At 41.2% G+C, this 12,163-nt stretch overlaps 1 protein-coding gene across 3 annotated transcripts in view; it reads left to right on the top strand.

Annotated features, from left to right (window-relative positions):
* LOC138040920 (centrosomal protein of 152 kDa-like) overlaps positions 1–11,641 on the top strand; it is a 31,352-nt gene extending 19,711 nt beyond the window's left edge. Inside the window, exons 19-28 of one of the 3 annotated variants that reach the window (XR_011130712.1) lie at positions 1–179; positions 1,277–1,425; positions 2,244–2,555; positions 3,070–3,351; positions 3,897–4,099; positions 5,499–5,808; positions 7,169–7,344; positions 8,181–8,371; positions 9,891–10,905; positions 10,948–11,641. The exon at positions 1–179 is cut by the window's left edge and continues 29 nt beyond it. Coding sequence is in view for 2 of the 3 variants with exons in the window: in XM_068886646.1 (XP_068742747.1) it covers positions 1–179; positions 1,277–1,425; positions 2,244–2,555; positions 3,070–3,351; positions 3,897–4,099; positions 5,499–5,808; positions 7,169–7,344; positions 8,181–8,371; positions 9,891–10,729 (2,641 nt within the window). In the remaining variant the exon portion in view is untranslated. Of the gene's footprint in view, positions 180–1,276; positions 1,426–2,243; positions 2,556–3,069; positions 3,352–3,896; positions 4,100–5,498; positions 5,809–7,168; positions 7,345–8,180; positions 8,372–9,890 lie in introns of all 3 variants that reach the window. The other 2 variants (XM_068886646.1, XM_068886647.1) reach the window with 2 other exon arrangements.
* Positions 11,642–12,163: the final 522 nt, after the last annotated feature.

Genomic DNA, 12,163 nt, shown 5'->3' with positions numbered 1-12,163 from the left:
AGAAAGACGCCGTTGGCAGAAGGAAATGGAGTTGGAAAGAAGCAAAGCTGCAGAGGCTGCAGTGGCGATTGCTGAAGTGAAATGGTTGGAGGAAGAAGAGAGAAAAGTATCTGAAGCAATCGAACAAGCCTTGCAAGTGGCAAGAGGCAGTTGGAAAGAGGAGAAAGACAAGGATATTGGTAAGTATTAAATTTTCGACCTCGGATATTGCGTTTCTAGCTGTCTGATTGGTTCACTCAGTCTTGGTTATCAGCTCATGTCCCGTATGAACTAATATGAAAAGTGAAAGCTGGAAATTCATTGGCTTTAACTTTACAATGTCCAAGCGATCAGAATTTAATAAAACAATTATTTCATTCGTGCTTCAACTCGACGCTACACGCATCGTTCAACTTGGCTATTCACCATCTCACATCCAACGCGAGCTCGTGGAATAATTGTTAAATAAATGGTTTTAATTGAGCAACGATTTTTGAGATTGCTCTGCTGTATTCGATGATGGGCGCAAACTCCTCGCGCCTCATTCACGGGCATCAGAGGTGAACTAAGTTACAGGAGGGTCAGCAATTTCAACATACATACAACTTCTAATATAAAACTAAATGTAACTAACAAAATGCACATATACGATGTAGGCAGCTATTGTACATATTGCATATAGATTTCTTACATTGTATTTGTGGTTGCAATTTTCATAGTAGGCGAAGAGCCACTTTAACTTGTGGAAATACTACTATTAATGTCATCATCATCATCATCATCGTCACTATTCTCCACTAAAATCAAATCTACGTTGTATCGGCTCTTGCTTAAAACATTTAGTTTTTCAACTTGTAATTACGCCGATCAGATCAAGCCACTGATCCATCGTACACCGACAGGAAGATTGTCCACGGTTCAAAACTCCACTACTGTTAACCATTTGACTCGTAGGAGTGATCGGTACGTAAATTCTCCTCACAATTTCAGTCAAATGTCAGTCAAAAAGTTATTGACAATGAAGAATATTATCAGCTTAAGAGGTGTGATTTTGATACAACACCAAATTCTCATGACCATCCTACCAATAAATCGATGGTGCCAGTTAGGAGAATGAACTTTTCGATCGTGGGAATGAAAGTGGTCGCTTAGCGCCTGCTGCATCTGCTTTTTGTTATGAGTGGCTCGTTCGACTGTCAAGTGTCTTTTCTGATTGGCCAAGGAGATTAATGTGGTTTCTGTACCTTTAAATTGTCGTTTAAACGCTCTTCAAACTCCCTGTGTGTTTTGTGCGCAGCTGCAGCGGTGGAAATTGCGCGGCACGAGTGGAACTCCAGAAAGAAAGATGAAGTCGACCTGGCTTTGGAAACAACGAGCTCTGAACTGGTAAAGCAGTTCGAAAAACAAAGGAAAGAAGCGGTGGAAAAGGCTGTCGGCGAGGCTAGGGTTTGTATCAGTCATTAGAACATTTTTGATTTAAGCTCTGACGGTTTACCGGGGCCCATCAGGTCACTTTTCTGGCTTATTCATGGCATTCGTTTTAGGGTCGCAGAAAATCTCAAAGTGGACACAAAAAATTCACTTGAGAAAAATGGAGAACCTTAAAAGAGTTGAATTGGGTACCTCGGAAGGCAAATCGAGGCAGTGGCAGGATTGGTACCTGGCGCATGCAAATTTGATACCCTCTAGTAGACTTGTTCCAGCGTTCTACGCCAATAAACAGTCAACCTAGTATCTGGCATTTTCTGTAAACTGGGATGAATCTTGCGAATGGTACATGCAGTTTACTCAGTTTGTGATTTTTCTTACCAGTTTGCATTTTCCGTGACCTCGGAAAGATCTATGAAAATGAAAATGGACTAAATATAACAGAAGGGTAACGCATCCTTTGAATCTTGAAACTCCTCAACTGCTTTAGGGGGATCAGCTGGCCCCTTTCCTTTCACTTTGGCCAAACGAGTGCCAAGCTAATAAGTGACTGCAGGGATATCGAATTACGAATAAGAGATATTAGATGGGGTCATGTTTAATTTTATGTCCCTAAATTGCAAGTTGTTTGTCAACGGAAAGACACACATGAATATATGACAACCAAATGGAACTCGGAAAAAATCCAAGTCTCAGATGGGCTACACCCTGCGGGACTCGGATATTTTCTCATTTTGATCTGTTTGTCATATATTCCTGTCGTTCATTCATAACTTGACGTATTTCTCACAGTTTATCAACGGAGAAGACGCTCTTCTTTTTGTCTTTGCCTCTAGCTGCAGTGGGAAAAACGTTTGGCAGACCAGAAACGATCAGAAACGGAATCGTTGAGGAAGCAAATCTTCCGAGAATTCGAGGAGCAGAAAAAGGTGGAAATCATGGAAACCTTAGAGGAGGCAAAGGAGGTGTGGGCAGAAGAAGCCGAGGAACAAAAGCGAGAAGAAGTAAATGAGGCGGTGGCTTATCTTGAAGCTGAGTACGCCAAGAGTTTAGACGAGTTTAAACACAAAGAGCTGAAGGAGGCGCTTGAACATGCGAGAAAACAGTGGACTGCAGAGGAACTATCGCATCGGGAGGAGATTGTTCAGGTACTTTAGATTCGAAAGGGGAGGTGATTTCAGGATTGGCTCGATTGTGTCGTGCTTTGCTGTCAGACTTTCGCATTGAATCAGTTTCGAAGGAAAAATAAGGCAAGGATAAAGATCACTTTCATTGATTAATTTGAACCGTGATAAGATTATTCAAAAATGCCATGGTTGTGTGTATGTATGGCAGCTGGTCGCACGACAGGCTTTGATATATTGCGTTATAGCACTAAAATTAGTTTGCTATTTAAATTTTAGACTGTTTCAAATTCGCGCAACGTAATTTTTACAAGATAGAGGGTTCTAGAGTGCAAGCGCTCGCCTCCTTCGTTGCTACCTGCTTGCACGCTTTTACCGCACTTAGCTTACAACTCAGCAGGTCACTGGATTAAGTGCGTCTAGTTTAACGGCAGTAAGTTGAGTGACGTCTGATTGCCTCGCTCACCTGCACAGAAGTGTTCATTATTCATTTCATTACATCGTCCTGGAAGAATAAATATTTTGTTTGTAATTTCAGGCTCGGTTGTCTGCGGCGCGGGAGGACTGGCGCCGTGAAATGGCCCAGTCTTCGCAAGTTGAAATTGATCGCGCTTTGTCCACTGCTCGAGAAGCCTGGGCAGAAAACCTTAAAGATGAACTGGAGAAGCATGCCAATCAAGTAGAAAACAGTCTTAGAGAAAAATTGCAATCCAAGCATGACGAAGAGAAACGACAACTTGTGGACGATGCACTCGGGGAAGCGCAGGCAAAATTTAAGGCTGAAAAAAGGAAACTAGAAGAAGAGCTTGAACGAAGAAAGGTGAGACGGCGTCACTTTTGAAAAGCTTTGACACAATGCAACAGTTTGACTTTGCGATTATCCTAATGCATTACTGATTAGTCATTAATCCATGTTAAGAAAACAGTGGCTAAGATGGCACTTAGTGTTTACCTCTGCTTGAGTCGAAAGTACTTAGAGCGGTTTTCAATTGAGTGTCGAAAGTAATTAGATAATTACTTTGTTTTATGATTACTTCACTCAGTGATTGATTCAAAGTTCTCGCGCCAAGTATCCCAACCGATCAAAAGTGAACCAAAACCAATCGTCGCTCGCACGTACACATTTTCCCGCGCTTTGTGTTGGCTACATGTAATTACTTCGAGTTTTTGATTGGTTTAATGGATTGTCTCCGTCCTTTTTGATTGGCCAAAGAAATTACTTTGGTTTTGGTTTTACGACACTTAATTGAAACTCGCTCTAACTGAAGAGATAGTTTATCCTATCCGCATCAGCATTCACTGGCTTTCAGTAACCCTTTTTATGCCCTCCGCTAACAAATCCACCCTATCTTCCACTATTCACAGGCTGACGAAATGTGTGCACAGTGGGAAGAGGAGAAAACCCGCCTGGCGCAAGAACATCAGAATCAATTGGAGCGCATGCGCAGTGAACATAACTCCAAACTGAAAGAACAACGATCACAGGTAGAGCGAGACCTAAGTACGAGAATGAACAGTGAGTTGCTGAAGGCAAGAAGCGGCTGGAACAAGGAACAGCAATTGGCGAGGTGGGAATTGCTACTGAGATAACTTTAATACTGATCGCATATAAATATTTATTATTATCAATATGCGCGGCCAAACGACAAACTGGCCTCTGTAAAACGCGCCTTTTTGCGGGCCAAACGGGAAATGTGTGGGCTGAAAATACATTTGCCGTCCTGATACTGATTGGCTGCAGAGATGTCAAACAACTTCGCTCGGCCAATGAGATTGTCCTATTTAAGTTGCGAGGATTACTTCTACATTTGGTCCACAACCCGCACTTCAAATATATACATTCCTTTCATTCTCACAACCTTTGCTTGTATACACTAAGGGACATTTCCATAGGTCACTTCGGAAAATACCATAATACTCTTTGTTTGTCTCCCCAAATTTTGAATAAGCATTGTTTTTGTTTTCTCTTGGGACCATTGTAAGTCCCAAGAGAAACTGTAAACAATGCTTATGCAAAAGTTGGGGGGACAAACAAAGAGTATTATGGTATTTCCAAAGTGGCCTATACCATAGTTTCATGCTACATCTCTGTTAAACAATTTTTTCATGTTACATCATTTGCACCCTCGCTCCGCTCGGGCGCAAATGATGCTACTCAGGCCACAAATAAACTATATGCCCTCCAAAAGTCATCTGATTGTCCTATTAAAAAATGGATCATGAAATAATGCATTTCTGGTATTTTGATTGGCTTAACCATCATGATATATGAGCTATTATACCATGCTCTACAAATATTAGTAACTTCACGCATCTGTTTTCTTGTTTATACAAATAAAGAAGGGTAGAGTTATCCATAATTTTTGAGCTTTTGTAATAAAACAATTATTCCACTCCCGCTTGTTGGATATGAGATGATTATAGCCAAATCGGCGCTACGCTCCTCTTTGGTTATCTATCATCTCATATCCAACGCGCGCTTGTGGGATAATTGTTAAATATATATTGTCGTATATAATATATATATATATATATATATATATATATATATATATATATACAATCTGCGTGAATCATAGTGACTAACTCTATCCCAAGGACAGGTTACTAAGATCCACTAATTGTGATGGCAATGGCACCTGGAGATTAACAGAAACTTTCTATTAAATAGAAAGAGCCAACATTGGAGTGTAAATTTAAGAAATCTTGCTTGTAAATGATCATCAGGTTGTCCACTTGACTCGGTCAGAAAGAATAGCGCCATTTCCAATTTTGTTTCTCAAAAAATGAAAAGAACAACCAATTACCTTATCATGACAAGTTCACCCCTAGGCTCGCAATGAAAAAAAAAAAGAAACTAGACCTGAATTCAGAGAAGGCCTGTTGCATGCAACCCCACCCAGACAACCCTCTCCTTATGGGCAAATATGATTGAGCCGTTAATGGTCATGCGTGTGGTTTTTTCAGAGTTCAGCTGGAAAACCAGTATGAACAGAAAACGAGGCAAGCGCTAGAAAAGGCCAGAGTTCAATGGGAAGAACACCAACGGCAAGAAACCAACAGACAATGCGAAGACGCAATGAAAAGAGAACAGGAATTGTGGACGAACGAGAAACGAGAAAATCGGTCTGCGCTTGAAAAAGTGACTCGTGAGCTTACAGCAGTCAAGAAGGAATATGAATCTATCATAGAGAAGCTTAAGAGAGAACTGGGGGAAGAAAAAAGGAAATCGCAGGATCGATGCCAGCGAAAACATTCCAAGACCGATACAGCCCAAGTAAATGAACTTCATGTTTTAATTAACTGAGTTGTGCATTACCCCGTCACACAACCATTTCCTCCGTGCCTTGCGTGACGACCTTAATATGTACGTGACTTGTTCTGACAGTTGTCTTCTGCCATGGATAGCATTTTTACTGTAAAATTAAGAGGCGTGGTCGTAAGGAAGGGCTATTTTTTAAACTACTTTCACTCCCTTACGGCGTTGATACGATCAGGGTGTCAAGTTCCTATTTTTCGTGGTCATTCCTATTTCCTCCTTCCCCTCCCCCCTCTCCTTTTTTTGGTTCATGCTGTACAAAGATCTTTATGCCAGTTAACAAAAAGATTTCAGGTATAGCCTCAATCTTAGTAGACCCGGTAACACATTTCATTTTTTTGGGGAAAATGTACTAAGGGGCATGGTCCCTGTGAGAGAGAGAATTTCTTTTTAATTTGCGAGATTTTTATTATTCAAGCTGATTTCAAGAAAACGTAACTGGTGCTGAGTTCTTGGAAACCTCAAATATAGTGTTGGGGACCTGTTGCATTTGAAGCTGTTGAATTTTAACAATGCTGTACCTGTCGGGTGTTATGAAGGTGAATGTTAAGTCATGGAAAGGTAACTGACAGTTGAATCTTAAATTTCAGTTTGAAATTAAATATGGAAGACAATATTTGTCAAACTGTTTTGCATAACATTTTTTATCATAAGTTTCAAGGATGAAACGGAAGGTGTTGAAGATCGTAGGGTGGTTGTGTGGGAGCCGATATGCTGTGTAAGCTACTTTTGAAATCTCCTATTCTTCTCCTATTTTTTCACGTTTTTTCCAATTTTTTCCCTATTGTTCGATTTCCTATCTTCTTGAGCTGATGTGCTGCTTGACACCCTGCTTGTTTCTGTGGTAATTTTATGGCTGATTTACGCCTAAGGATAAGTAACATGCGCGGGCGCATTGCGTTGTTGTTGTTGTTTAGTCTGTTGTGATAGCCAAAGGTTTTAATTATAAAAAACGTTATTGTTTGTGAGATGAAAGGAAGGGGACACTTGTAAAATCATACACAACGTGCATCTCGTTATCCTGCATTTCTGGACATATCGCACCTTTAGGGGAGAGGGTGAGTATTCCCCAAGCCGATGCAGGTAATCTATCCTCTCATTTACTTGCATTAGACTGTGTGCTTCGTGCGTGTTGCTTGGGAGATGAAACAGAAAAGGGGTCACATTGTGAAGTCAAACATAACGTGCCTCTCGGTATCCTCGTTATTATGCATTTCTGGACACCTCGCACATGTGGGGGGGGGGGGAGGGGGGAGTGAGTATTCCTCAAGCAGTTGCAGGTAACCCACCCTCTCATTCTTTTGCATTGTCTTTATAGACTGCGTCTCAAGTGGACAGTGGTAGCGACTTAAGTTTCAGCAGTGTCGACAACGTTCCCGTTACGCGTGGACTTGAGGAGCTTCGTGGCCATTACCTGGACACCATCGCTAGGATAAGAAGTGATGTATTGGATCATGTTAACCAGACAAAGGCTTCTGCAGCAAAAAAGATCAGGTATAGATTACATGTTTATAGTGTCTACGCACGAGAGAATTATTTTTGCTGAATATCTTTGCATCTTCCATGTCACGGTATGTTCCAGTGTCTGTCTAGTTTATTTTTTTTAATTGCGTTTCAGAACTCTATTCTATAGAAAACTCTGTATACCCCATTAAATTGACCATTTTCAAATTGCTCCAATCTCCCTCCCAAAGCTTTTTTTATTGAAACAGGATCCGCTTGGTCAGAAGCCGTTTCATGCCATTTGTAAATTCATCCAACTGAGCCTTACAATGACTTAAAATAGCTGACGCTTTAAAATTTGGCCGATCCGCAACTTGCAGTTGACCTCTTCCATATCTGCCCATAAGTTTTATTTCAAGTGTGAACGACAATTTTCAAGGGAGACTCGCTTAAGTGTCTTAGACAGCCTCCACAAACGTTTCGAAATATGGTAATGGCCTATTTACACACAGAAAAGTCGTAGTTGTGGCATTTCAAAGACCCCATAAATTAAAGAAACCCCTGCAGAAAATTCTACCTCCTCACATGAGTGACCAGTATGTGAATTCTTCTAACAATTTCAATGAAATGCCAGTCACACTGGTATTGAGAGTGAAGATTGTTATCAGCTAAGAGGTGTGATCTTGGTATAACACTAAATTCTCATGACTAACTAACTAAGAAATATATGGCACTAGTTAGGAGAATTACGGTTTCGATCTTGGGAATAAAAAGGGTTAAGTGCATGCCCTTACTGTCTGTCTGTCTTTCTCTTTGTTTGACTTTTTTTTATTCGATTTCCAGCTTTTCTACTGTATATCTGTTGCAAATTCCGTCTATCCCATTAGGTCTGAAGTGTTAAAAGAGCGACACTCTACAGCCAAGAAGCTTCGTAAGTACTATCTACAGTGTCTCAAGCAACTTCTTGAGGAAGATCGCGTCGCGCTCGAAGGCAACACTTCCCCATCCAGCAATGAAGACAAATTGAACAGGATGGCTGAAGCTTTGAGGGCATTCAGTCCCGAGAGGGAGTCTTCTGGTGAGTTGTGTACCTTGATACTTCATGTATCCCTTATTGACTATTACTGTATAATATTCATTAATAAAAGCTGGATCATTGGATAGAGCGGTTTTCAATTGAGTGTCGAAAGTAATTAGGGAATTGCTTTGGTTTATGATTTCTTCACTCAGTGATTGGTTCAAAGTTCTTGCGCCACTTTTTCAACCAATCAGAAGGGAAACCAAAACCAATCGTGGCTCGCGTGTGCACATTTTCCCGCGCTTTGTGTCGGCTTCGTGTAATTACTTCTAGTTTTGATTGGTTTACCGAATTGTATCCGTCCTTTTTGATTGGCCAAAGCAATTACTTTGGTTTTGGTTTTACGACACTAATTTGAAAACCGCTCTAATGCAATTCAAGAGCTTTCATTGGCTTAGCCATGATTATGGTATATCAGCAATTATTAAATTCTCATCCTCGGATAATGCATTTCGCGTGATCGGATTGGTTCACTCAATCTCGGTTATCAGCGCATATACCTTCGTTTGACCTTATATGGTAAATGATTGCAATAAGCGTTACTAAACTAAAACTTTTTTCGCCGGAAAGCGAAATTTCTCTTTGAATAAAGCCAAAAAAGAAAAAAAAACCTTTTTTGCGGAAAGTTTGGATCAATTCCGACGTTTAGAAGTACGCGAAAAGGCAAGAAATGTTTTTGTGATGAGCGTACGTCTGTCCGACTACAAGGTATTACATGATTTCGCTCGGATTTTCTCGCTTTTTTCGCTCGTATTTCGTACTTCCAAATTTTTGGAGTTTAAGGAATTTAATAAAACAATTATTCCATTCGCGCTTGTTGGATATGAGACTGGTTATAGCCAACTCGGCGCTACGCGCCTCGTTGGCTATTTACCATCTCATATCCAACGCGCGCTCATGGAATAATTGTTAAATATACCATGCTCTGGAAAATGGTAAGCGCGGGCGTCATTTTTGGGGCATTTTTATTTTCATTTACGTTTTGGGGGCGTTTTTAATAAAACAATTATTCCACTTGCGCTTGTTGGATATGAGGTGATTATAGCCAACTCGGCGCTAAGCGCCTCGTGGGCTATGTATTATCTCATATCCAACGCGCGCTCGCGGAATAATTGTTAAATACACAATAATACGCGATACATAAAGTACTTAACGGTGGTCAGCTTGATTTGTCAGCTTGTGGACTCTTTTAATGAGAAGACCGTTTTCAGGTCGACCACATATGCTGAATAACTTCTCACAGAGCTGTGTGAGTTATATGTTTCTACGGTTTTTTGTCGTTATCCGAGAAGACTTGGTCTTACCACCTGCAAGTGAAATAACAAAGGAAACATTTCTCCGTAGTTATAGTTATGGGTATAGTAGCCGGCTGGGGTTCGTACCCGGGTACGTAATTGTTACGTACTGATTACCTTAAGCGTTGAAGTGACGCCCAACTGAGGTCTTTGCGTGACATGTGTGACACAAAGACATGATAAAATACACACTGTGTAGCGCTAAGGAAGTGTTTTGTTCTTAGGACAGTCTTCTCACCAACTGGATGCCGTTAATAGCTTAAATTCACCTCGTTCCGGCATCTTAAAAGTGCTGCAAACTTCTAGCGAATCCGACATCCGGGAGATTGCATCACCATCGACAGTAAGGACTGCGGGGAGACCTCGTGACAGTGGTCCTGATGGAGCCAGCGATACAGGGCCAATCACGGCCAAAGAGAGAGAATTGAGCCCAATGATAGATCAGAGGTTAACTACAGCGACAGCGGGTGGCTTTGGCTATGGTCAGCAAAAGCAGGACAATTTTATCCCGGAAAAGGACTTGGGAGGTGTGATCTCTGAAAAGACGGAATGTATTTCGTCCAGAGAAGTGTCGGTGGAAACAAAGGCTTATAACATGTCGAATCCTGAACTCAAGCATTCTGTAGTCCGAAGCAATACCCGGAACGAACATGAACGTGTTTCCGTAATGTTAGATGATAAAGAAAGATGTGACGCCGCACCTTTTCAACCTGAAATTGCTCGGAGCCAAAAGCCGCTTCGGCTTCCGTCATACAAGAGGAGTGCACCTTCGCCGGCTTTTTCCGTCAAGTCGTATGAATCTGATCAGTACAATGAGCTTCCTACTGTTATACATGTATCGCAGAAAGAGTCTACCTCCTCCAAAGTCGGTTACAAGGGCATTGCTGCTCAACCAACAGAAGATGTAGCAACTCTTGCTCCTATGTCTGACATGCGCAGTCGATTATCTTTAGAAAACAGGGTAACACAACCGGTAACACACAGCAAAAGGCATAACAGCTCCCCTGGGGTACCCTCAAAGTCGCACGTGGATGTCAAGGTGAAACGGGGCATAAAATATTGATGCTCTTGTGTTGTAGCCTTTCCTAGAACTGTCGTCGTCTAAGTAAAGAGAAAGTTAAGCTTAGCCAGTGCGAAAATCTGCGCAATTCAACCCTTCGTTTCCATTTTTAATCATCAGCCATCCCTCCGGACCCTCCACCACCAATTACTGTGCGGAACAACGTGGGGGGCACCTTGGCTTCCTTGCGCAAGTCTTTGTACCACGGTTCAAATTTGAAGGAAATAGTAAACTGGTGTCACTTTTTGGAAAGGAAACGAGAACAAAGTGTTGAATGCCGGGAGTTCTTAGCTTCGATGTACAAAATAGATGCGGCGACAAAAGTGAAAAAGACAGTAGTTACATTCTAATACCGTGTTTGGCGTGAAATGTGTTCGTTTAAAGCCTGTTTGAAAACATGATTTCTCCCAGGAGCCCAAATTTCTCGCCATAATTAGCATTTATTTGCAAGTAGAATGCGAGAATTAACTTCCTCTGTTAATTTGCTGCTTGCTTTTCTGGTAAAGAGAGTCAAATGTTTTAGCAAGGGTGTTGGATACTTAGAATCAAATCCTTAACTTTCAACCATGTGAGCGAAAATCTCTGGAGAAACGGGTATCACCAACTTTAATACTTCCTCTCCATCATGTTGGTGGACTATGAACAAAAGAAGCTAATGAGATATTTCTTGTTTTTGGCCCCGACATGGCGGCTGCGGTCTCTCGTGAAAGGAAAGGATAGGTCATTTTACAGCTGCTTTCTTTTTTCAGTATCCTGTCCAATGAATCGCAAGCAGGCTGTAGGTGACCTTGTAATGCTTTAGACCTGACGCCCTCTGTTTTGTAGGGAATGCTGTTTTAATGCTGCGTACTTTGAATTAACAAGAGAAAAGAACTGAGGTCTTTTTCATTAAAAGGCCAGTGGGGTTGCCCACACAACTGTAGACTTGTGGATTATCCAGAATCAGGAGCCCATGACTGGGAGCCTCCAAATGCATTATATCCTTGAGTCAACCATTGCGCGTATCTTTCTATTTTTAGAACTAATCCTTCAGCAGGAAACTCACATTTACAACAATTTACATCAATTTGCGCAATTTGCATACATTGTTTTTGCTATTTTTGTCTTTGTTCCACATTAACTTTATTCTGATTGGCCATTCTAAATGGTGTGTGCAGAGCCGAAGAACTCGTGGCGTTCTAAAAATAGAAAGATACGAGCAAAGGTTGACTCATAGGGCTTGTATAGGAGAGGCAATCTCCTACTCATGCGCTCCTTCCAGAATCATTTTCAATTTCTTAGCACATAGGGGCAAAATTACTGAATGCTGAGGGCTTTTTTTTCTTAATCACGAGAATACTTTTGTTAATCAAGAGGTCATTATTACTTGAGTCTGATTGGTTAACAGTTGCTTATCCAGAGCAAGCGAAATTACAAGAGAACTTACTCTGATTAAAA

The sequence above is a fragment of the Montipora capricornis genome, chromosome 3 (assembly GCF_036669925.1).
Source record: "Montipora capricornis isolate CH-2021 chromosome 3, ASM3666992v2, whole genome shotgun sequence".
In the NCBI taxonomy this organism is placed as follows: domain Eukaryota; kingdom Metazoa; phylum Cnidaria; class Anthozoa; order Scleractinia; family Acroporidae; genus Montipora; species Montipora capricornis.
This window is presented reverse-complemented; position numbering and strand designations above follow the sequence as displayed.